Below are 25,536 nucleotides of genomic sequence, written 5' to 3'. Positions count from 1 at the left end.
GTTCCCTCCCCTGTGTCCGTGTGTTCTCACCATTCAGTTCCCACTTACAAGTGAGAACATGTGATATTTGGTTTTGTATACCTCCGTTAATTTGCTGAGACTAATGACCTCCAGCTCCACCCATGTTTCCACAAAGGACATGATCTTGGTCCTTTTTATGGCTGCATAGTATTCCATGATGTATAGAGGAGAAATCTGAAATGTGGCAAGGGTAAGTGACTTGTCCATGGTCACACAGCTGGTTGATGAACAATTTGGGATAAGAATCCGGGGACTGTTGAGGGGTTGGGGGAGGGGGGAGGGACAGCATTAGGAGATATACCTAATGCTAAATGACGAGTTAATGGGTGCAGGAAATCAACATGGCACATGGATACATATGTAACAAACCTGCACGTTGTGCACATGTACCCTAAAACCTAAAGTATAAAAAAAAAAAAAAAAGAATCCAGGACTCTTGAATACTAGTGATTTGTCAACACGATTCCATCTCCAGTCCTCATCCATACACACCTGTGCCATTAGGAAAGTCTTTGCCACCCCAGCCTATAGTCTTTGTCATTTCTCTCACTGGCCACCTTGTGAAAGTACAGGTCAGAAGCCAGTTCATTAGCTAGTAGGGTGGGTGGTTAAACAGCAGGGCATAGGAAGTAGAGGAGGGAGAAAGGTAGCACAAAGCTCAGACTTAGTTTTTCCTCCAGAAAGTGTAAGAATTACCTATTTCAAAGTATCAGGAAAGTGAACAGAGTCAGCATTCCCTTTTCCTTTGCAAATTGATTGAATTTCTGTGGTATTAGCTGCAAGGCAGTGTTAATCTGCTCCAGTAGATCCATCATCAGATTGATGTGCAGGGGAGACAGGATTACCTCTGGTGCAAAGGCCTCTTTGTGTAGGGCACACCATCTTTATGTATGATTAAGCCCTGGTGTGTTAAATGCCTCACACTGGGATCTTACCCATGTTTGTCTGTTGCCTCCCTTGAAAGTATTGAGCTTTTTGAAGATAATATAACATCATGGTTAAGGTAAGACATTCATTCTCTCTGCCTGAATTTGAAACGTGGCTGTGCCACTTACCAGCTCTTTGACCTTTGACATCTTAGTTCACCTGTCTGTGCTTGAGTTTGCTCATCTGTTTTAATTGGGGGTTGTGGGTTAAGTGACTTAATAAATGTAAAGCACTGAGGAGAGTTACACAGTGTTGTGAGGAAAGCAGTTTTTCTTCCACGCAGCCCTCTTTCCATTCCCCCATCATGCACAGTGTGTGTGTGTGTGTGTGTGTGTGTGTGGACAGCTTTTGGAATCTGCATTTTTAGCTGGCCTGCTGAGCCTGTCAGGCAGCTGTAACCTCACTCAGGTTTTAGCTGTGGGATCCATCTACATTTGACATGTGTTTCTAAATGTGGTCCTCAGTAAGCTCCTTTGTGGGGAGACCTTGGAGAAAGGAAACCAGAGAGTGTGCACTGTGCACCCCCAGCCACACATGTTCTGGGTTCCCACACCCTAGGGACTGGGGACACTGCAAGACATAGCCGAACCTTGGGTGAAAATATTGAGTAGCTGTCTCAGTTTGCTTGGACTGCTATGATAACATATCATAGACTAAGTAGCTTAAACAACAATAGTTTATTTTCCCACTGTTCTGGAGGCTGAAAGTCTAAGAGCAGGGTGCCAGCATGGTTGGGTTCTGGCAAGAGCCCTCTTCCTGGCTTGCAGACAGCTGCCTTCCTACTGTGTGCTTGCATGGCCTTTCTTTGATGTGTGCAGCGGGTGGGGTGGGGGGAAAATCAGTGAGGAAAATCAGCAACCTCGGCCTTGCATCTTCTTTGGTCCCATGCGTGATGTTATTTATAAGGCAGTGTCAGATCTCCTCATACATGGAGAGGCATTAAGTCTTCATTTCCCTGTCTTCTAGAGGTTTGGGATAGAGGGTGCGAAGGAAGAGCAGATTATGCTTACTCTATCTTCTAAGCTCAGAACTGGGGTGTGTGTGTTGGCAGGAACACCAACATGATGATGTATAACGAAGGCCTATCTTGTCACCTGTGTCACTCCAGCCACCCCACATGATTGTCACTGACATGCTTCACCTCCCGGGACTTCAATTTGAAACCCAGTGAAATCCAGTGAAACACAGTGGAAACTCTCTTACCACCTTCCTGTTAACCAACTCACAGGAGTGATGAACACTTTTCAGTTCCCCGGATGAAACACTCTTGAGCAATGCTCACAGCATGCTGAATGCACTGCAGACAGGCTGCTCTGTGCCATACCCACTCGCTTTAGCACCCACTGGCTGAATTATATGCTTACCAAGAGCCAGCTTGTTCCCAAACCCATTTGTTCAGCTGTAGCTGGTATTGCAGTTAAGTAATGTATTTAAGTATCAGATAAACTGATGAAATGTAACTGCAAATGAAGTGATTTGTTTCCCCCTATGAACACTAGTTAAAAGCTGTGGAAAGACTCATAAGTCCAAGTCACTAAAACACATTACTGTCAAACTAGATGAACATTAAGATTGGGGGAAATCATAAAACTCTAAAATTTTATATTGTGATTACTCTGCAAGTAATCACAATATAACTTTAACCAGCGTTAACAAATCAAGAATAGGAAATTGTCGACAATGTATTATGTTCTGGTCCATGTGTGAAGGATGATGTGGACCTCTTAACCAGTGGGTCCTCTTTGGACCCTTATAAAAAGAGTCTTGCCTTATGTTAAAGAATGGGTGAATGAATGCAGATTTATATACATTATGTAAAAATAATAATTTTAGATATGTAATTTTTATGATTTTTTGCTGTGACTTTTTTGATTAACCTGGTTCCTGGACCTGATTACATTGAAAATGAGGATTTCTACTGTTGTGATTCAGTTTAAAGTTGGTTTGATTTCATTTTAGTGAATTTAGGGAATTTTATTTTGTGTATGGTAAAACAATAAAACCAACAGTAGCGGGCCTTTTTAAACTAGGGTTTTAAAGCAAATTAAGGTGGCTCATTCTGGATTTTAGTAGTTCCTCTCACTGACTTGCAGCATACTGAGTGAGAAAGACCTAATTTTTTCACTTTATAAATGAGGAAATTGAAGCCCTGAGAGGTAAAGCATGTTGGTGATAGTCATCCCGGGTGGCTGGAGTGAAGCGGGCAGAGCCACAGTGGGAGGGGGCCTCCTCTCTAGCCTTCCGCTTTGGTTCCCTGTCTGGCCTCAGACCTGGAGCTTTCTTTCCATGATAGGAGTACTTCTTTGGGTTGACTTCTCTGGTGACAGTATTGACTTGTGCTCCCCGCTTTGGAACAGGACCAACTTGGAGGCCTTGCAGAAGAAGCTGGAGGAGCTAGAACTTGATGAGCAGCAGCGAAAGCGCCTTGAGGCCTTTCTTACCCAGAAGCAGAAGGTGGGAGAACTGAAGGATGACGACTTTGAGAAGATCAGTGAGCTGGGGGCTGGCAATGGCGGTGTGGTGTTCAAGGTCTCCCACAAGCCTTCTGGCCTGGTCATGGCCAGAAAGGTGAGTTTGCCTTGATTAACAGGTAATTGGATTATCTCTCGGGGTACTTAGAAGCCTGGGGACCAGGGTAGAAGGAAGACTGACTTTACTCAATACCTTTTTGTGCTGTTTGAATTTTTTTTTTTTTTTTTTTTTAGACAGAGTTTCGCTCTTGTTGCCCAGGCTGGTGTGCAACCTCTACCTCCTGGGTTCAAACGATTCTCCTGCCTCAGCCTCCTGAGTAGCTGGGATTACAGGCATGTGCCACCATGCCTGGCTAATTTTTTTGTATTTTTATTAGAGACAGAGTTTCTCCATGTTGGTCAAGCTGATCTCGAACTCCCGACCTCAGGTGATCCACCCGCCTCAGCCTCACAAAGTGCTGGGATTACAGGTGTGAGCCATCGTGCCCGACCGTGCTGTTTGAATTTTGAATGCTTGTTATCTATTAGATTATGGATAAACACACTAATGAATGTGTTAGTGTATTAATCCCCATCCCATCTGGAAAATAATAAATGACTCTTCTTTAGCCTTCTGTGTGCTGTGGAAGGAATGCCAGGGTACCTGTTTATTGCTTATCAAGTGCTGGAGAAGCTGCTTTCATTCACCCAGCCCCAGTGATGCACAAAACAAGGATTTCAAGTTGTTTCCCACTTGTGCTCCAGCCCTGCCAGTGAATCCCCTTTATCTTCCTGCATTATAGTATCTGAACTCCTATCATAGCATGTACTTGTAGAGCTGGACTTCCCTTTCCTATCTACCCTTGGTCCTCTTCTGCAATACAGCCCCTTGCTCCAGAGAGGTTGGGCTCTTCAATGTTTTTTTGCACATGGTGTTCACTCCCGTGCCCATAATTTTTGTGTGTGCTGTTCCTTCTGTCTTTTCAAACAGTGCCCATTTTCTAGGTCCACCTCTTGTGTAGCTTTTACCAGGTGCCCCAGCCCACACTGGTAACCACTGCATCCGTGTTCTCTGACACACTCGCTGTCTGTGGGATTTTTTAGAAGTTCAACCTTACTATGTAACTATTTAATGTGACTATCACTTGTCTCCCCAGCTGGAACAAGGGAAAATGTTAGGGTGACATAAGGTAGCCCCTTAGACTTTGGCTCAGTCTCAACCACATCAGGCTCCTGAGCTCAAGGAAGAATCTTTCGGGCAGCCTAGGTTAGCATACCTGAGTTCCTCATACCCTTCTACTTTCACAACTCTTGAGTGTGAACCAAGTCCTCAAGGTCAATTTCTCTTCATATCTGAGCTCCAAAGCCTCTCTTGGAGTAAGCCCTCCCTTAACTTTGTTCCTGTCTGGGCTCCCAGGAGCCGAGGCACAGCTGGGACAGCCCCCAGTGCCAATGCCTGCCTTAGTACAATGACACTCATTTCTTGGTTGAGCAGAAACTTGTTTGTAACAACCTGTTTCTCCTCCCTTTACCTTTAAGAGCTTAAACATTTAACAAGACTACATCTTTCGTCCCTTCCTCCGTCTTTCTTTCATAAAACCTCTCTTTCTTCCACCTTTCTCCAGCTAATTCATCTGGAGATCAAACCCGCAATCCGGAACCAGATCATAAGGGAGCTGCAGGTTCTGCATGAGTGCAACTCCCCGTACATCGTGGGCTTCTATGGTGCATTCTACAGCGATGGCGAGATCAGTATCTGCATGGAGCACATGGTATGTGACACCCTCTCAGCCTCTGGAGCAATGGCCTTAAGAGTTGGGTGGCTCTGGCCTAATCTTTGGTCTGGGAGATGACCAGCTGCCTCTCTGCTGCTCCTGGGATCCACATCACTATCTGGGGCATCTGGGAAATCTAACTGTAGAGCTTGGGATATTCACAAGATGGCAGGCCTCCTTTCTAGGTCCTTGCCTCTCTTGAAGGAAGTGGGCAGTATTCCTGTTGGGTGTACTTAGAGCACCTCTCGTAGTTTTTTTGATTCTGATTACCCTAAGATGTGATGTAAGTAAAATCTGGTAAATACAGTTTAAATCCCTTTCTTGTGTACAATGCTGTATGCTAGGTGCAAGGCTCTGGGGTTATGAAGATGACATAATCTACTGTAAAGGCAGCCTGAAGGGTTTCTCTGGGTTTCTGCATGATGCACGTTAGTGGAAGGAGAGGGCACTGGAGAGAGAGGGCATTCATGGGCTAATTAATTATATGCATTTTAGCTGCCAGTCATTTTACCACTATGTTCTTGGAGGCCCTCCTTTTCTTCAGATATAAGTCTTCCAACACACTGTGCAACTTAGGGAATTCTGCAAGTATTAGTCTTTGCTTTATTCTCCCTGGGCTGATGGCTTAGAGGTGAGGGCTGACGTGAGTCTGCACACTTGGTGGCTCTTGTGCTTTCAGTCCAGTATTGTGTCTCTCAGCTCCTACCCCATTTTATTCCTGATGCTTTAGACCTACCCTGACCTCTAGAATAGGGGTCCTGGTGCGCAGCCTTAATGAACTTTAGAAGAACACTCCTGGGAGGATTCTGTACTTGTGCCTCCATTATTTTGAACCTGTCTTCATTGTAATGATCACGAAGTGCTGCATCCACTGATACAGGCATCTGCCGACATTTGTGGGTGCCATATGGAACCTAAATCCTAAAAACGTCTTCTGCACATCTAAAGGTTAGAGAAAGTGCTCGTTCCCTCTTTCCTCAATGAGAGCAGAGCATTCTCTGTGGGAAGCATATGAACATTTCTGGCTTGGTCCTAGTGCTTGGCCTGGGGTGCTGATTATTTTCTGCTTGGGTCTTGGCTTCCCCTCAGGGAGCTGTTTCTTATCCCTTGGGTCTCTTGTGTTCTTTTTTTTTTTTTTTTTTTAATTTTATTTATTTTTATTTTTTAGGGTGACAAAGGGTTTCCCCCCCCTTTTTTTTTTCTTTTAGACAGAGTCTTGCCCTGTCACCCAGGCTGGAGTGCAGTGGCACAATGTCGGCTCACTGCAACCTCCACCTCCCAGGTTCAAGCGATTCCCCTGCCTCAGCTTCCAGAGTAGCTGGGATTACAGGTGTGTGCCACCACGCCCCGCTGATTTTTTTCTATCATTAGTAGAGATGGGGTTTCACCATGTTGGCCAGGCTGGTCTTGAACTCCTGACCTCATGATCTGCCCGCCTCAGCCTCCCAAAGTGCTGGGATTACAGGCATGAGCCACCGTGCCCAACCAATCTTTTTATTTTTCTTACGTTGACCTCTTTTGAGATACTAGGAGGCTTCTTCATTTACATTGACCTTTTTTGAGATGCTAGGTGGCATCCTTATTCTGGAATTCTTTATTCACTTTGAACTTATAGATGTTGATCACATCTCTTGTGCCCTTGCCATGTCCTCCCCTTCCTTCAAGCCTTTCTCCTCCTTCAGGAGAAAATGACACTGGAAATGACTGGAGTTGGTTTCCCATTCTCTTAGCCCATTTCCAGTGACTGCAAGTCAGTCTTTCCCCTCATGGATTTGGCTCTCTGGAAATAGTGAGATGTTCCTGCACAAGTCTCTGGAGTTATCGTGGGGAGCGTGAGACTGGGAGGGGAAAATGTTTCAAGGGCCAAGCACAGTGTCTGGCACCTGTTAGGTGGTATATGTTGAGTGATTGAATGAGGGTGGCCAGGATGGGGAAGACCTGGTCAGGCTTGGGACTCAGTGGGGGAGGGTTAGGCCTTGGAGCCTGCCATAGGGCCTTTTGGCCCTGGCTGTACATAGACCCAGAGGGCAGCTAGAATAGTCAGTCAGTGGTAGTGAAGAGGCTCAGGTGCTGCCAGAGCGTCTAGATGGGACCATGTAGGAAGCAGCTGTGGCCTGAAGACCAGGCAGCCATGAGAGCCAGAGTGGCTTTCTTCTTCAGCTCTGGGCACTCTCAGCCCTTCCTTGTTCCTGAGCAGGTCCTCTTGCAGGAAAGGCCCTGCCCTGGCTTCCTCTGGATGGAAAATTCTGACTCTGGGCTGCTGCTTCCCTTGGACCTTCTGCTTTGCCTCAGCTTCAGTATTTCAAAGGTGTTAGGTAGAGAGACCTCTGTTTGATAGCCACATCCCAGCTTCTGAAGGTCTTTGGTCTTCTCTCTGTCACAGTCTTTGCATGAGTTTTGTGTCATGAATATTATTTTCCCAACACTTTATTATGAAAATTTTCACAGGCCGGGCATGGTGGCTTACGCCTGTAATCCCAGCACTTTGGGAGGCTGAAGTGAGCGAATCACCTGAGTTCAGGAGTTCAAGACCAGCCTGGCCAACATGGTGAAAACCCATCTCTATTAAAAATTACAAAAATGGCCAGACGCGGTAGCTCACGCCTGTAATCCCAGCACTTTGGGAGGCTGAGGCGGGCAGATCACCTGAGGTCAGGAGTTTGAGACCAGCTTGACCAACATGGAGAAACCCCGTCTCTACTAAAAATACAAAATTAGCCAGGCACAGTGGCACATGCTTGTAATCCCAGCTACTTGGGAGGCTGAGGTAGGAGAATCACTTCAACCCAGAAGGTGGAGGTTGTGGTGAGCTGAGATTGTGTCACTGCACTGTAGCCTGGACAACAAAGGCAAAACTCAGTCTCAAAAAAAAAAAAAAAAAAAAAAAAATTACAAAAATTAGCTGGCGTGGTGGCAGGTGCCTATAATCCCAGCTACTCAGGAAGCTGAGGCAGGAGAATCACTTGAAACCAGGAGGCAGAGGTTGCAGTGAGCTGAGACCACGCCATTGCACTCCTGCCTGGGTGACAAGAGCGAAACTCCATCTCAAAAAAAAAAAAAAAAAAATTTTCAAACATGCAGGAAAACTTGAAGGAAGTGTACATTCGTAAACCCACCACCTAGATTCTACAACTTATATTTTGAGATATTTGGTTTACCACATATCCATTGCTCCAATTTTGGGGGGTGCGTGGGGTTTTGTTTTTGTTTGTTTTTGAGACAGGGTCTTGCACTGTTGCCCATGCTGGAGTACAGTGGCGCGATCTCAGCTCACTGCAACCTCTGCCTCCTGGGCCCAAGCGATCTTCCCACCTCAGCCTCCTGAGTAGCTGGGACTACAGGCACATGCCACTATGCCTGGCTCATTTTTGTAGTTTTAGAAGAAATGGGGTTTCACCATGTTGCCCGTGCTGGTCTTGAACTCTTGGGCTCAAGCAATCCACCTGTCTCGGCCTCTCAAACTGCTGGCATTAGAGGTGTGAGCCACCACGCCTGGCCCTGGGAATGTGTTTTAAAGTAAATTTGTGTCATCAGCATTCATTGAGCCCTATCTTCTAAAGCACTCAGCCAGGGGCTGATCTTTCCTAGAAATAAGCTCTGTGTGCACTGCCCAGTCTGAATTTTGGGACCCAAGGAGGGAAATTAATGCTTCTTGATCAGAATAGGAATGCTTTTGTCTTTGGGGAAGTAGATTCCTGCTCAGGTGGTAGCTGAGCAACCGGAGAACTAGGGACCCAGAGTTAATGGTTCTTGTGCAGGAATAAAAGCTTTTGAACTGTTATTTTCATAAAGCATTTGTCTCTTCCATAGAAAACCTTCACAAAAGCACCATTGACTTAGTTAATAATTGGCTTCTAAAAATAAGCATAATTTCAGCAGCTTAAGGCAAGGACTTGGCAACAGTGAATTAGAATTAGAAAGTTGTTTGGTTAGTTGCAGGCAACCCTGGGGAATCCTGACTGGCTTATGCCCCTTACATTTTGTAATTCGATTGTTCACACTATAGTCTGCTTGTAGCTCTGTGGAGGTTAAAGGGAAGAGAGCCAATGTTTCCTTTTTGTTTTAAAATTAACTGATTAATTTTAGAGATACGGTCTTGCTCTGTTGCCCAGGCTAGAGTGTGGTGGCATGATCATAGGTCACTATAACTTTGAGCTTCTGGGCTCAAACAATCCTCCCACCTTAGCCTCCCAAGTAGCAGGAGGACAACAGATGTGCATCACCATGCCCAGCTAATTTTTATTTTTTGTAGAGATGGAGTCTCACTACTATGTGGTCCAGGCCGGTCTTGAACTCCTGGCCTCAAGCAATCCTCCTGCCTTGGCCTCCCAAAGGTTTGGGATTACAGGCATGAGCCACTGCACCTGGTTTGTTTTTTCCTTTTTAATAGAGATATTTCTCTTACCAACCCCCAGGGGAAGTGTAAACCAAGACAGTTATCTGGGCTGCCCCCTGTCCTAGGCTGCATTTAAGGTCAGTTGAGAAGTAGTGCTGGCTGGGTGCAGTGACTCAAACCTGTAATCCCAGCACTTTGGGAGGCTGAGGCAGGAGAATTGCTTGAGCCCATGAGTTCAAGACCAGCCTGGGCAACAAAGTGAGACTCGCTATCTACAAAAAAAATAAAAAATAGCTGGGTGGGGTGGCACGTACCTGTGGTCCCAACTACACGGAAGGCTGAGGCAGGAGGATCACTTCCTCCTCTGAGCATCAGTAGCATTGTCTGTTCTCTTCATTCAACTGTTTGTTCCCTGCCTTGTTTCAGAGGAGGATTTAAAGTGCCTTACCTCTTATGAATATATTCTGTCTCCCTAAGGAGAAGAGTGTGTTCTATCTTTATCTTACAGGTTTAAAAAAAGAAAAAAAAAAACCTAGTTCTTACATATACAGAGGCATTTGATAAATGATAGAGGATGATGATAACTGCTCAATATAGGCAGGATACTTTAGAAAATTTGTTTTGCATTTTCAGGAATTAGGTCTACCTCTGAGAGTAATTTTAAGTTGCAAGTGGTAACTGGCTACACCTGAAGCCATAGGGGAAATTAACCTATTTCTGCCTTGATACATCAGGATCCCCTTAGCGAGGCATTTCTTCAAGATCGCAGGTTAAAATGTAGAACCCCTTAATGGGAGCCCCTGGTATGTGAGCCCTGCAGAGCCTGGCTTCACACCATACCTGTATCCTCTCTTGTGCTCTTTCCACTGCCTCTGTCTGGCACCCCATTCATGTCATCTCATCTCCTTGCCAGTCTCTCTGCCTCCAGAGTCTTGTCTGTCCCCCTCAGCTGCTGTGATTCTCATTTTTAAACCCTCAGGTTGGATTCCTTTACTTCTGACTCCATAAAGTCAAGTCCCGGTTCCTTGGTGGGGTTCTGGTCACAGCCAGCCATTTCTAGCTTGATCTGTCACTGCTTCTCTTCATGCACCAACAGTGAAATGACCACATCATCCCAGGAGTACTCAGCAACGTGATGCGTCCCTGCTTTGATCTTATTGCAGTAGTACTCTGTTCTTCTCTCCCTTTTCTCCTCCACTTTTCCAAGTATAGAAATCATGTTCATCCTTTGAGTAATATTCAGCCCAAATGCCATCTTTTAAGTGAAGTCAGAATTACTTCTCCCTTCTGCATGTCTGTATCACTTTCTTATGCAGTTACGGTTTCATTGTAATGTTGGGAAAAACTCCTAGACCGTGTTTTTCCTTTACTGTCACGCCACAACAATCAACAGAGAAGACTTATGTGACCAAAAAAGTGTGGAGGGATTTTCTCTACACTCTAAGCAGCGGACACCAGCTGGGTGTCCTCCTGTTTAATTCTGACACTGTCTACCAGATGATCATGTCAGATCCCTTGGGTTCAGGGCTCAGTCCCCAAGACTCTGCTACCACCAGTTGCCAGTCTGGGCCTCCAAAACGTCTGACTGACTGGCTTTAAGTTGGGACTCCCATGATCCTATCTTTGAGTTCGATTAATTTGCTGGATTGGCACACAGAACTCAAGGAAACACTTAATTTTACTGGGTTATTATAAAGGACATTGCAAAGGATACAGATGAAGAGACACATAGGACAAGGTATGGGAGTGGGGTACGAAGCTTCCATGCCTTCCCTGGGTGCACCACCCTCCAGGAACCTCCATGTGTTCAGCTGTGCTGAAGTTCTCTGAACCCAGCCTTCTGGGTTTTTTTTTGTGTGTATGTTTTTTTTTTTTTTTTTTGAGACAGAGTCTCGCTGTGTCACCCAGGCTGGAGTGCAGTGGTGTGATCTCGGCTCACTGCAAGCTCCGCCTCCCGGGTTCACACCCTTCTCCTGCCTCAGCCTTGGCCGAAAGTTATCACTTGAAAGAATAGTTAGAACATTGTCACTAACTGGTCTGGTATTCTCATTCTTAGGATGGAGGTTCTCTGGATCAAGTCCTGAAGAAAGCTGGAAGAATTCCTGAACAAATTTTAGGAAAAGTTAGCATTGCTGTGAGTATGTTATGAAGTTTTTCTTCTAAATTCCTCATTGATAAGTTAATGAGTCGGTAAGAAATGGACAAGAGAGGAAGATGGAAAGTCAGTGAGGGGAAAGTTTATAAGAAAAGTGGTATTTTCTCACTAGACTCTTCCCTGTCTGGAGTCTATGTACACTATTGTCTCTCTCGCATTAGAATGAGAAAAGTGACTTTCTTTATATTAAAATCTGTATGTCTTGAAAAACAGGGGCCAGGCACAGTGGCTCGCACCTGTAATCCCAGCACTTTGTGAGGCCGAGGCAGGAGGACTGCTTGAGCCCGGGAGTTCAACTCCAGCCTGGTCAACATGATGAGACCTCGCTTCTACAAAAAAGTAAAAATAAATAGCTGGGCGTGGTGGTGCACACGTGTAGTCCCAGCTACTTGGGAAGCTGAGGTGGGAGGATCACTTGAGAGGCTGCAGTGAGCCATAATCCATGATTGTGCCATTGCACTTCAGTCTGGGTGACAGAGCAAGACCCTGTCTCAAAACAACTCTTTATACCATGTAAAAAGATGGTTGCTTGATAAGGCAGGTTAAGAAAATGAAACAAAAGAGTAAAAAATAAGGGGCCGGGCGCGGTGGCTCATGCTTGTCATCCCAGCACTTTGGAAGGCGGAGGTGGGCAGATCACCTGAGGTCGGGAGTTCGAGACCAGCCTGACCATCATGGAGAAACCCCATCTCTATTAAAAATACAAAATTAGCCAGGGGTGTTGGTGTATGCCTGTAATCCCAGCTACTCGGGAGGCTGAGGCGGGAGAATCGCTTGAACCCGGGAGGGGGTGGTTGTGATTACCCGCCTGGCAAAAACAAAATCTGTCTCAAAAAAAAAAAAAAAAATCCAGGCATATGGCTCACACCTGTAACCACACTTGGAGGCCAATTCGAGACTAGCCCGACAAACATGGAGAAATCCCGTCTCTACTAAAAATACAAAATTAGCTGGGGATGGTAGCGCAAGCCTGTAATCCCAGCTACTCAAGGGGCCGAGGCAGGAGAATCACTTGAACTCGGGAGGCGGAGGTTGTGATGAGCCGCGATTGTGCCATTGCATTCCATCCTGGGCAACAAGAGTGAAACTCTGTCTCAAAGGAGGAAGGCAAATTTGTGATGATGATAAATGAAGTATTTTCCTAGAGTATTTTAAAATAGATTGAGTATTTTTCTAATCACCAGTATTTTCTCTTCTTTTACATTCCCTTTCCTCTAGGTAATAAAAGGCCTGACATATCTGAGGGAGAAGCACAAGATCATGCATAGAGGTAAGAAGTTATTTGCTGGTTATTGTGCTTTGAATTTTAGATATAATCCAAAGGTTGTTGCTTCCTCTTTTTTGTATGTTTTGTTTCCGTGTAAAAGCCTTTTAATAACATGTTAAATCTTTTATTAAAAGTCTTTGTTTAGTTTGGTGGCTGAGACAGCAACTCCCACCCTCTTTTTGGTCTTGCTGCACCTATTGCCTATAGCTGTGATGGACAATAGTCATAGTCACCCTGGAAGCCCAGCTAAGAGCCTCAGCCAGAACTTAGTTACCCAGTCTCTGGTGTCACTGTTCACTGTTCCAGTGACATGCATATGCCTCAAGCCAGGACTGGCCAGCTGCATATGAGTTTTACTATAAAAGAAACTGATTTATTGCTGGGCGCAGTGGCTCACGCCTGTAATCCCAGCACTTTGGGAGGCCAAGGGGTTGGATCACGAGGTCGGGAGTTCGAAACCAGCCTGACCCAACGTGGTGAAACCCCCTCTCTGCTAAAAATACAAAAATTAGCCACCAGCCATGGTGGCGAGTGCCTGTAATCCCAGCTACTTGGGAGGCTGAGGCAGGAGAATTGCTTGAACCTGGGAGGTGGAGGCTGTGGTGAGCCGAGATTGCACTGCTGCACTCCAGCCTGGGTGGCAGAGCAAGACGCACTCTCAAAACAACAACAACAACAAAACACATTAAAAAAAGAAAGAAACTGATTTATTTTAATAAAGGTACACATAGACTTACCATGTGACCATACCATCTTAGGCATTTGTCCAAGATAAAAGATAACATGCATCCACACAAATGTTTAAAGAAGCTGTATTTCTTGTAGAAACAACTGAAATGTCCTTCAACAGGCAAAGAGAGAAACAAATTGTAGTGTATCTATACAACCGAATACTCTTCAACAATAAAAATGAACAGACTACTGATACACGTACCTTTGAATTTCAGGAACATTTATGCTGAGTGAAAGAAGGCAGACACAAAACAGCCCAAACTATTTCCATTTATATGAAATTACAGAGAGAATAACAACAAATCCATAGTGGCAGAAAGTAGATCAGTGGTTGCCTTGAGGGGTCTAGGGTGAGATTAAAGGAGCATGAAGGAACTTTTTGGGGTGACACAAATGTTGTATCTTTTTTTTTCAAGAGCACAAATCCACTTCTAGTTATTGACTTCTCATTAGTTTAAATCCTTGAAGGGGGCTGGGCGCGGTGGCTCATGCCTGTAATCCCAGCATTTTGGGAGGTTGAGGCGGGCAGATCACCTGAGGTCAGGAGTATGAGACCACCCTGGCCAACATGGCGAAACCTCGTCTCTGCTAAAAGTACAGAAAATTAGCCGGGCATGGTGGCGGGTGCTTCTAATCCCAGCTAATCAGGAGGCTGAGGGAGAAGCTTGAACCCGGGAGGCGGAGGTTGCAGTGAGCTGAGATCGTGCCACTGCACTCCAGCCTGGGTGACAAGAGCAAGACTCCGTCTCAAACAAACAAAAAACATTCTGGCTAACACAGTGAAACCCCGTCTCTACTAAAAATACAAAAAATGGGCGTAGGCCGGGCGCGGTGGCTTAACGCCTTAATCCCAGCACTTTGGGAGGCTGAGACGGGTGGATCATGAGGTCAGAAGATCAAGACCATCCTGGCTAACATGGTGAAACCCCGTCTCTACTAAAAAATACAAAATAATTAGCTGGGCGTGGTGGCCTGCGCCTGTAGTCCCAGCTACTCGGGAGGCTGAGGTAGGAGAATGGTGTGAACCCGGGAGGCAGAGCTTGCAGTGAGCCGAGATCGTGCCACTGCACTCCAGCCTGGGCGACAGAGCGAGACTCTGTCTCAAAAAAAAAAAAAAAAAAAAAATCCTTGAGGGGTACAGCATCACTTGCATTCTGTTTCCCACAGCCTTAGTAGGAAGAGTGCTTCAGAATTTGGCACAAACTATGCCACTGGTTCTGTGGGCCCGAGTTACCTTTCTCCAGATTACTCCAGTGTTGTTTGGTTTGCCACTAGGAGTCACTGTGTTGTTCTTTGCTTTGTATACATAAGCACATCTCTTCCCAAATAGAATTCTGTTTCATCTCGGGCATAAACATTTTCAATTTTAGGAAGAACTGCCTGCTCCCGTTGGTTCCGGATACCCTGCTTATAGCCAGCAAAAATGGCGTTGCACCACAGCCTTCTACATATTTCCTTTTAGAAGTCCTATTCCCAGCCGGCCTCCATGGCATCCAAGATGGCGGGAAGTGCAAATGTTATATCTTGACAATGGTGATGGATACATGGCTATATACATTCATTGAAAGTCAGCTGTCCACTAATGTGACTGTATTTTATAGTATGTAAATTATACCTCAATATAGTTGCTTTTTAAGAAGATGAAGCCAGAGGACAGGAAACTGGTAAACATAGTGCTATCTGCCATGTCCCTTCAGCCACAGCACTGCCAAGACTGACTGGTGTTGAGAGGAGAGCTGAAGAGAAGATGAGTGGAGTAGGGTGGGCTGGTGGAACTGACTAGACAGCTTACAAGCCCCATAGATTAGGTGATACGTCACTGGTGAGCAAGCTGAGCACTGAGTGGAGCCACCTTTGACATGGCTGACTCCTGGATGCATTTTTTTTTTTTTTTTTTTTACGTCCCCCTTCTCTCCCCTAGTGTTCTTTTTGTTAGTCTAACTTCTTCCAGATACTGATCTTTCAGGTCTTCGGTTAGAGGTCACTTAATTATGACAGTGTTTGCAAGTGTTGGAGGGTGGTTCTGATTCAGTAGGTCTGGGGTAGGGCACAGGGACCTGAAAATTTAAAAATAGGCAATTAGCTGGGCGTAGTGGCTCACGCATAGTAATCCCAGCACTTTGGTAGGCCGAGGCAGGCGGATCACTTGAGGTCAGGAGTTTGAAACCAGACTGCCCAACATGGTGAAACCCCGTCTCTACTAAAAACACAAAAATTAGCTGCGTGTGGTGGCGTGTGCCTGTAATCCTGGCTACTCAGGAGGCTTAAGCAAGAGAATTATTTGAACCTGGGGGGCGGAGGTTGCAGTAAGCTGAGATCATGCCATTGCACTCTAGCCTGGGCAACAGAGACTGTCTCAAAAAAAAAAAAAAAGTTTAATTGTAAAAAATATATACATAAAATTTATCATTTTCTCAAGTTTTCAGTGTATAGTTCAGAGGCATTAAGTACATTCACATTGTTGTGCAGCCATCACCACCATCCATCTCCAGAACTTTTTTCATCTTACAGACCTCAAGCTCTGTGTCCATCTAACAACTCTCACCAGGCATGGTGGCTCACACCTATAATCCCAGCACTTTGGGAGGATGAGGTGGGCAGATCACCCGAGATCAGGAGTTCGAGACCAGACTGGCCAACATGGCGAAACCCCCGTCTCTACTAAAAATACAAAAATTAGGCATGGTGGCATACGCCTGTAATCCCAGGTACTTGGGAGGCCGAGGCATGAGAATCACTTGAACCTGGGAGATGGAGGTTGCAGTGAGCTGAGATTGTGCCACTGCATTCCAGCCTGGGCAGCAGAGCAAGACTCCATCTCAAAAAAAAAAAAAAAAAAAAGCCCACTATTTCCCCCTTTCCCCATCCATTGGAAACCACCAATCTACCTTCTGTTTGACTACTCTAGGTACCTCATATGAGTGGAATTACACAGTATTTGTCCTTTAGGGACTGGCTTGTTTTAGTTAGAATAATGTCTTCAAGGTTCATCCATGTTGTATGATGTGCTTGCTGGACACTGGTTCTTAAGTAAGTGCTGGTTCTAATGCAGTGGTCCATAGCCACATTTTGGGAAACACTGCATTGGGGGTAGAGTGAGTAGCTAGGTGGGCTGTCTAGAAAGAGGAGTAACGGCAGCTTGTCCTAGTGGCATTTGTGGGGAGAAAAGAAATAGAAAATGAAGCACAAAGAAGAATGTTGTACAAATGTTCCCTCTCATTCCGGGGAAAATTTCTCAAAATATTGAAAGATTTCTGTCCGTGGAAGACTTGTAGTTGGAATTTGCATGACCAGCTTATAGCTTGTACATATGGTTCAGTTTTGTGCATCTATTAATTTCAACCTGGGCCACCAAACTGCGTTGTTAAGAACTAGAGACTATTGGCTGGGCTCATTGGCTCACGCCTGTAATCCCAACACTTTGGGAGGCCGAGGCGGGCGAATCACAAGGTCAGGAGTTTGAGACCAGCCTGGCCAACATGGTGAAACCCCATCTCTACTAAAAATACAAAAAATTAGCTGGGCGTGGTGGCAGATGCCTATAATCCCAGCTACTAGGGAGGCTGAGGCAAGAGAATCGCTTGAACCTGGGAGGCAGAGGTTGCAGTGAGCTGAGATTGCGCCACTGCACTCTAGCCCAGGCAACAGTGCGAGACTCTGTCTTAAAAACAAAACAAAACAAAACCCAAAAACGTTCAGAGAGAGGACAACCATTTTGGAAAACAGGTATTAAAATTTCTTGTTAAATTATACCACCATGAACTGCACTGCTTGGCATTTATCTAAGATAAATGAAAACATTTGCTCATGCAAGGACTTGTTACACAAATGTTCATAGCAGCTTTATTTATAATCGCCCAAAATTAGAAGCAACAAAAATATTATTATCGGATGAGTGGGTACATTCTGATGTATTCAAACAATGGAGTACAACTCAGCAATAAAACTATTGATACATATAACTTCGATGAATCTCAAAAACATGCTAAGTGAAGGAAGCCCTGTACAGAAGAGTACATACTGTGAGAGCCTGCTAATACGAAATTTTAGAACAGATAGTCCACAGTAACATATAGCAGATCAGTGGCTGCCTGAGGGTTTAGAGGTAGGGATAGTTTAACATCAAAGTGCATAAGGGAACTTTTTTGGAGTAATAGGAACACTAAATCTTGTTTGTGGTAATAGGTTCACAGGTGTAAACATTTTTGAAAATGCATGAAAGTATACACTTAGAATGCTAACTGAGGCTAGGTGCGGCGGCTCACGCCTGTAATCCCAGCACTTTAGGAGGCCGAGGTGGGTGGATCACCTGAGGTCATGAGTTTGAGACCAGCCTGGCCAACATGGTGAAACCCCCATCTACTAAAAATACAAAAGTTAAGCCGAGCATGATGGTGGGCGCCTATAATCCCAGCTACTTGGGAGGCTGAGGCAGGAGAATGGCTTGAACCTGGGAGGCAGTGGTTGCAGTGAGCCAAGATCGTGCCATTGCACTCCAGCTTGGACAACAAGAGCAAAACTGTGTCTCCAAAAAAAAAAATGCTAAATATAGAAAGCCACCTGCTTTCTAATTGTACTGGCTGCCATCTTGTCCTCTGTCTACTGACAAGAAAGTATCAATAAGAGGTAGTGATTGGTTTGAGGGGGAAACAGTTTTTCTAGCAGTTTAGTCCTTAATCTGTGGCTTCTTAAGACCTCTGAGTTCCATGTTAGAATATTTTAATGTATTAGTTTCTAGGAAATAGGAGTAGCCGAAAGGAGAGGAGGAATGAACATTCTTAAGCATGGAGTTGTGTTCTAGGCTGCGATTGACATATGCAGTCTACCACTATGCAAGGACGAGTGAGGTCAGTGTTGTAGGAGCATCTGGTGGAGTAAAGGCATCCCATCATCTGTGAAGTGGAGTCCGCATGCCTACTCAGAGGTTGCTGTGAGGACTAAGAAATTACATATGGAAAGCAACTGCCAAAGCGTTTTGTGTATAGAAAGCTCTAACATGCTAATTGCCTTCCCCGTTTCTTTATATAATTAATAAGGAAACTAAAAACCAGAGATTAAAACTTGAGCTTTGGTTTCCATATGTGTAAAATATAGTTCTTACGTTTGTCTCTCATTAACCTGTAAGTTTCTTCAAATCTGGGAACATGTCTAATTGCTGTGTAATATATCTTCAGTCCTGAAGATGATAGTAGAAAACAGTTATTCTTTGAAGGTTTGTTACATGGATGGATGTATGATTAACTTGTGCCAGAACACACGGGAGTCAACAGTGAAACTGGGCCAAGAACCCATGTCTCTTACTCTTAACACAGTGTTTCTTTCTAGTCCTGTGTTTTTCTCTACTATGTACCTACTATGGATCGTGCCCTGTGTTTTTCAATGAAGAGCTCTAACTTTATTTCCATTCCAAGGAGAGGGAGGTTTCAGCACATTCCTGGAACAACCAGCTTTCTTTTCCCTTCCGCCTAGTGCTGCCCCCACCGGCTTAGGGCTTTCTTTTTTGGCTTCACCAATTGTTGCTCTTTGGCATGAAGAGCTGCTTTGTGAGCCAGATGGGTCTCTGAACAGATGTCTTTGATGGAGAGTTTACCACTTGCACAGCCAAGAAAGGGAAGTCACTAGAAGGACTTCTGTGTGGGCTGGCCTGGCTGCTCAGCATTTCAGACTCCTGTTGTTTACAAGTCTCTCCAGAAGCCCTGGAAGAATTAACTGTAAGGCCTGGACTGTGGAATGGTACCTGTGCACCAGCAATTCCTGAGCAAGCAGCACAGTGAGTAGATGATTCCTGGAAACCTGAGTTCAGGTGAAAATTAGAGCAGTCTCCTTGTCCCTGCCTGTGGGCTTCCTCCTGGCCAGTTCTACCTCTGGTCTAGATATATTCTTCACTGATGAAATTTCAACTTCATTTCTTCTTCTGTCCTTTAGGAAAAATGGGGAAGAGTAAAGAGGTCTTTTCTCTGCCTCAAATTTTTATTTGTTCTTATTTGTTGATACTTATTTGCTGGAGATAGTTTAGTGGTTTTTTTCTTTTTCTTTTGGAGACAGGATCTCGCTCTGGTGCCCAGGCTTGGAGTACAGTGGTGCAGTCATGGCTCACTATAGCCTTGGCCTCCTAGGCTAAAGCGATTCTCCTGCCTCAGCCTCCTGAAGTGCTGAGACTATGGGCATGAGCTGCTAGGCTTGGATTGATTATTTCAATTACCATTTGCTATGTAACGAGGCTCCAAAACTTAGTAGTTTAAAATAATAATTTATTACCTTACACAATTTATTACTTTTTCTGTGGATTGGCAGGTCCTCTTTCCCCCTCCTCTGTGAGGCTAAAGCCCTGGTTTCTTCCAGTAGCAACAGGGGGTAAACCCTACTACTCAAGTACCCTTTAAGCCTCTGCTTATGTCAAGTTTGTTCATGTCCTGTTGGCTAAAGCAAGTCATGTGTTTCAAGCCAAGATTTAAAAAGTAGAGTGAAGTCTCCATCTCTTGTTGGGAGGAGCTATGAAATATGGTGGCCCATTTTTTTCCACTCTATCACAATGATAAAGTTGAAGGTTCAAATCGTGACTGTGCTACTTATTGTGTAACCTTGGATGAATCATTTAACTTCTCCAAACCTCAGGAAAATGGAGAAAACAGAACCTACCTAAAGGGTTGTGTGCAGATTAATTAATACATACAAAGCACTTAGAATAGTACTTAACATGTTTTAGGCACTTAATACATTTTACCTGTTGCTTAGGTAAATTTGTAGAGGTTTTTATGATTACCAGCAACAGAAACCAGCCTGACTTGGTTTAAGCTTCTAAAAGTTTATTCATTAGAAGGATCTGGCTGGGAGCAGTGGCTCACACCTGTAATCCCAGCACTTTGGGAGGCTGAGGTGGGCAGATCACAAGGTCAGCAGTTTGAGACCAGCCTGGCCAACATGGTGAAACCCCATCTCTACTAAAAATACAAAATTAGCTTAGCGTGGTGGCGTGCGCCTGTAATCCCAGCTACTCGGGAGGCTGAGGTGGAAGAATCGCTTGAACCCAAGAGGCGGAGGTTGCAGTGAGCCGAGATCGCGCCACTGCACTCCAGCTTAGGTGACAGAGTGAGACTCTGTCTCAAAAAAAAAAAAAAAAAAAAAGGATCCAAGGGAAGTTCAGAGAGTCCTTTGAAAAGCTGATCCTACAAACCACGGTAGGATAGGAACCAAGGCTACTCTGGTTGGGAGGTTGGCTCAGTCAGGCAGAAAAATAGCTCCCTGGTGCACAACTCTAACAGTGCTATTGCTGCTGGGCCAACTGTCCTCTCCTAGCCTTATTTAGGGGGTAGGCATGGGCTCAGTGACCTCCCAGAGGGGTCCAGAGTCAGTGCCTCTGAAGAATCCACTCTCACCACAGTCGTGCAGATATCAAGAGACAGCATCCTCTCCTGCTCAGTGTTGGGGGCTAGTTGGTAGTCCATTGCCTAGTCCAGGTTGAAAGTGATTTCTGGGTGTGCCCTGCTCTAATAAAAAGTAACGTACAAAAATAGTTTATAACCCAAGGTGCTCTGGGGGCAATGTTTTGCTCTTTCAAAGCATTCACTGTAGGTAGGATTCTTCAAATGTAAGTTTTCTTAGAATCTTGAAAAAGGCAAGCAAATTACATCAATTTGATTCATACATTCCTTCTTAGGAATATGTCAGTGATTTAAAGGTAGGTATTCCTGTACTTACGAGTTTTTAAATGAAAGAAGTGCCTCGTGGTATTTTGAGGAAGGTTAGCTGTTTTCAGGTACCATTTAGTTACTGTTTTTCCACCTAGGTGGAACATCCTCTTGAACATTTTTCGGTTATCTCTCTTCAACTGGGTATGTCCTGGTCCTAGTTTGGTACATTGCCTTGGTTGTACACATGGTGGCTTTCCTACATTTCTAATGTGTCTGCACCAGGTGGGAACCCAAAGGCAAGCATGTTCTCACCCTCATTCCTGAAGTGATTTGTCTCTGCCATAATGGAGCAGGACTTCTTGGGCAGAATAAGTTCAGCTGACATTCCCAGTGCCGAAGCTCTGGCTAGCTCAACTGGTCCACTGTGATTTGTTCTATTATTATACAGAACATTGTACTCTATTTCCCCTGGGTGTTCAAAGGGAGAAGCAATCTGTGCGGTTTAGCCTGATGTGTGTGATTTGTGAGCTGTTGATCAGAGGGTGGGTATAGAGCTGTCACCCCTTTGGGGAGTGTTAAGTTTCTCTGAAATCTCTGGGTGACATTCTGACAGTCATGGGTAGGTACAGGTATATGCTCCTCTGTGTCTATTCGCCTACCTCCTCAGTCTTTTCCCCCATCAAAGAGAAGTAATTCATTTTGTAAAATATTTGTAGAATACCTGCCAAGTGCAAGGTACTAGGTGAATTACTCGTTAGGCATAAAATTGGCTCATAAATGAATTGTGTCCTCCAGGAGCTTAGAGTCTAATGGGAAAGAGACATATCTGTAAATGACTCTTGTATATTGTGGAACATAGCCAATATCATTGTTTAGTGCATGAATCACTACCCTGCCAACTTTCAGATAGAATCCGATGTGACATAGTGACATAGATTATTAGTCAGAATTCTTTGGTGTGGCAGAAACACAACTCAAGATTACTTAATCAGAAAAGGGAATGTATGGTTTGGGTCACCAGGAGGTCGGAAGGCAGGGATGAATATGAGGTTGAAATGATGGCCTCACGTCACTTCTCAGCTTTGCTTATTCTTGTGTGGGCTTCCTTTTCAGTCAGATTTTCTTCACTGGAGGCAGGATGGACCTCACTAGCCCCAGACGCATCTAGTCCTTAGTGCTCCCTATCCCAGAGAAAGTACACCACCCACTCTCCCCAGCATCCAGATCAGTGCTTGAACCACTGATTGGCAAATTGCCTCTGCTTGGAGTGCTTGCCCATGGCTGGACCATTCACTGTGTCCAGGGGACTAGTGTTGCCTGGTGGGCCACCCTGGGTTATACATTCACCCCTGTGGTACAACAGATGGCGCCTCTTGATGAACACCTTAGCAGAAACACTTGATGCTGGGGAGGAGTGTATCCCAAATGAAAAGGAGGGGCTTTGTTACCAGGAGATGGGGAGAATGAATGGGTGCTGAAAGCAAGCAAATTTTTAAAAACTTTTCCCCTTACAAATTCTGTTAAGCATTGGGTCAAGAAGACAAAACACTAACATAGGATGAAAACAACAAGCGGTTAACACAGGTGTGAGCAAACTGGTCCATGGGCTAAATTTGGCCTGCTGCCTGTTTTTGTATGGCCTGCAAGCTAAGAATAGTTTTCAAAATTTTGTGACATGTAACAATTATACAAAATTCAATTTATTATTATTTTTATTTTTCGAGACCGAGTCTCACTCTGTCACCCAGGCTGGAGCGCAGTGGTGTAATCTCGGCTCACTGCAACCTCTGCCCCTCAGGTTCAAGAGATTCTCGTGCCTCAGCCTCCCAAGTAGTGGGGATCACAGGCATGTGCCACCACGCCTACTCATTTTTTTGTATTTCTAGTAGAGACAGGGTTTCGCTATGTTGCCCAGCCTGATCTCAAACTCCTGGGCTCAAGTGATCCACCTGCCTTGGCTTCCCAAAGTGCTGGGATTACAGGTATGAGCCACTGTGCCCTGCCGGAAATTCAGATTATTGTGTCCATAAATAAAGTTTTATTGGATCACAGCCATGCTTGTGTAAATGTTGTCTGTGGCTGCTTTTGTGCTATAATGGTAAATTTGAGTAGTTACTTGTGAAAGAGATGACTGTGTGGCCCTCAAAGCCAAAAATATTTACTCTCTGGTCCTTTTTTATAGAAAAAGCTTCCTAACCAAAAGGGGAAGGAGAATCCCTTGACGGAAGAAGCTTTAGAATTTAAGCACAAAACTGGGCTTTTAAGCACAAAACTACAGTGGCTGTAGCCTGTAATCCCAGCACTTTGGGAGATCAAGGGGCGGGGGGAGTGGATCACCTCAGGTCAGGGGTTCGAGACCAGCCTGGTCAATGTGGTGAAACCCCGTCTCTACTAAAAATACAAAAAATTAGCCGGGCATGGTAGCAGATGCCTGTAATCCCAGCTACTCGGGAGCCTGAGGCAGGAGAATCACTGGAACCCAGGAGGCAGAGGTTGCAGCAAGCCAAGATCATGTCACTGCACTCCAGCCTAGGTAACAAGAGCAAGACTCCGTCTCAGAAAAAAAAAAAAAAAAAAAGAATTTAAACACAAAACTAAACTTTTAAATGCGTCAGCTTTAAGTTCTCAAGGAAAACATGATAGGTGACATGGGTAGGAGAGAGGATTATTTTTCCTGATCCTGGAGCTCTGAAAAGAATTAGCTGCCAAAATTTATATTGAGTCTTCATCCGAAGCTGAACCAAGTAGGTAGTTGTGCTGTGAGTTAAAAAGGGTTGGAGGTGGAGAGGGCGCTAGGATACTGCTCTCTTTCATGCTATTTAAAGCAGTAATTTGCATTGCCACCCTGCCGTTCTTAACCTGCTCTAATTATCAAGGCCTTATTTTGACTAAGACCCTGAAAAAGCATTGCATGATTTAGATCAATACGCAGTTCATCCAACTTAGCCTGTAAATTATTTCTGCCTTGGAGTTGTTAGCTGATAAAGATCAATAAATGCTAAGAACAGTTTTAAATTATAACTCAACTTATTTTTCTTTTCCTTCTATCTAATGAAACCATGTGTAACCTAGATTTTTAAATTTTATGTATTTATGTATGACATGTATGTGTGTATGTATAAATGAACGAATGACAGGTCTCGCTCTTTCTGTCGCCCAGGCTGGAATGTGGTGGTGTGATCATGGCTCGCTGCATCCTCAACCTCCCCGGCTCAAGCGATCCTCTCACCTCAGCCTTCTGAGTAGCTAGGACTACAAATGTGTGCTATCATGCCTGGCTAATTAAAAAAATTTTCTTTTATAGAGATGCGGTCTCTCTCTGTTGTCCAGGTTGGTCTTGAACTCCTGGACTCAAGTAAGCCACTTGTCTGGGTCTCCCTAAGTGTGGGATTACAGGTGTGATCCACTGCGCTCAGCTGCCAGCTTAGATTTTTGAGGGTTACGTAGCCCACTGTAATTGGATACCTCTCTTCAGAGCCATAGTAGCTTATCATACCTTGGGGCTATCCTGCTTGGAGTGTGCCTTAAAAGTGTTCCTTTATTCCCTAGGTTAGAGTTATGTAAAAACGGGGCTCTCAGGTCAGAATGAGATTTAAGGCTTCTGCAGAGCCTATATGAAAGTGTTTTTGGGCCGGGCACAGTGGCTCATGCCTGTAAGCCCAGCACTTTGGGAGGTCGAGGGGGGTGGATCATGAGGTCAGGAGATCAAGACCATGCTGGCCAACACAGTGAAACCCCGTCTCTACTAAAAATACAAAAATTAGCTGGGTGTGGTGGCACGCGCCTGTAATCCCAGCTACTCGGGAGGCTGAGGCAGGAGAATCGCTTGAACCCGGGAGTCTGAGGTTGCAGTGAGCCAAAATCGCCACTGCACCTCCAGCCTGGCAACAGAACGAGACTCCGTCTCAAAAAAAAAAAAAAAAAAAAAATGTTTTTGGGCTGGGCACGGTGGCTCACACCCATAATCCCAGCACTTTGGGAGGCCAAGATGGGCGGATCACTTGAGGTCAGGAGTTCGGAAACAGCTTGACCAACATGGTGAAACCCCGTCTCTACTAAAAATAACAAAAAAATTAGCCGGGCATGATGGCGGGTACCCGTAATCCCAGTTACTCGGGAGGCTGAGGCAGGAGAATCACTTGAACCTGGGAGGTGGGGGTTGCAGTGAGCCAAGATCACACCACTGCACTCCAGTCTGGATGACAGAGCAAGACACCATCTCAAAAAAAAAAAAAAAAAAAA

At 44.9% G+C, this 25,536-nt stretch overlaps 1 protein-coding gene and 1 pseudogene across 1 annotated transcript in view; one reads left to right on the top strand and one right to left on the bottom strand.

Annotated features, from left to right (window-relative positions):
- The window catches only part of MAP2K1 (mitogen-activated protein kinase kinase 1), a 110,281-nt gene that overhangs the window by 50,500 nt on the left and 34,245 nt on the right, over positions 1-25,536 (top strand). The window contains exons 2-5 of the mRNA XM_032175632.2: positions 3,306-3,516; positions 5,024-5,170; positions 11,566-11,643; positions 12,883-12,934. Of these exons, the coding sequence (XP_032031523.1) occupies positions 3,306-3,516; positions 5,024-5,170; positions 11,566-11,643; positions 12,883-12,934 (488 nt within the window). The remainder of the gene's footprint in view (positions 1-3,305; positions 3,517-5,023; positions 5,171-11,565; positions 11,644-12,882; positions 12,935-25,536) is intronic.
- On the bottom strand, positions 14,793-15,350 carry LOC116482364 (large ribosomal subunit protein eL33-like; annotated as a pseudogene).

The sequence above is a fragment of the Hylobates moloch genome, unplaced genomic scaffold, assembly GCF_009828535.3.
Source record: "Hylobates moloch isolate HMO894 unplaced genomic scaffold, HMol_V3 SCAFFOLD_14, whole genome shotgun sequence".
NCBI lineage: Eukaryota > Metazoa > Chordata > Mammalia > Primates > Hylobatidae > Hylobates > Hylobates moloch.
This window is presented reverse-complemented; position numbering and strand designations above follow the sequence as displayed.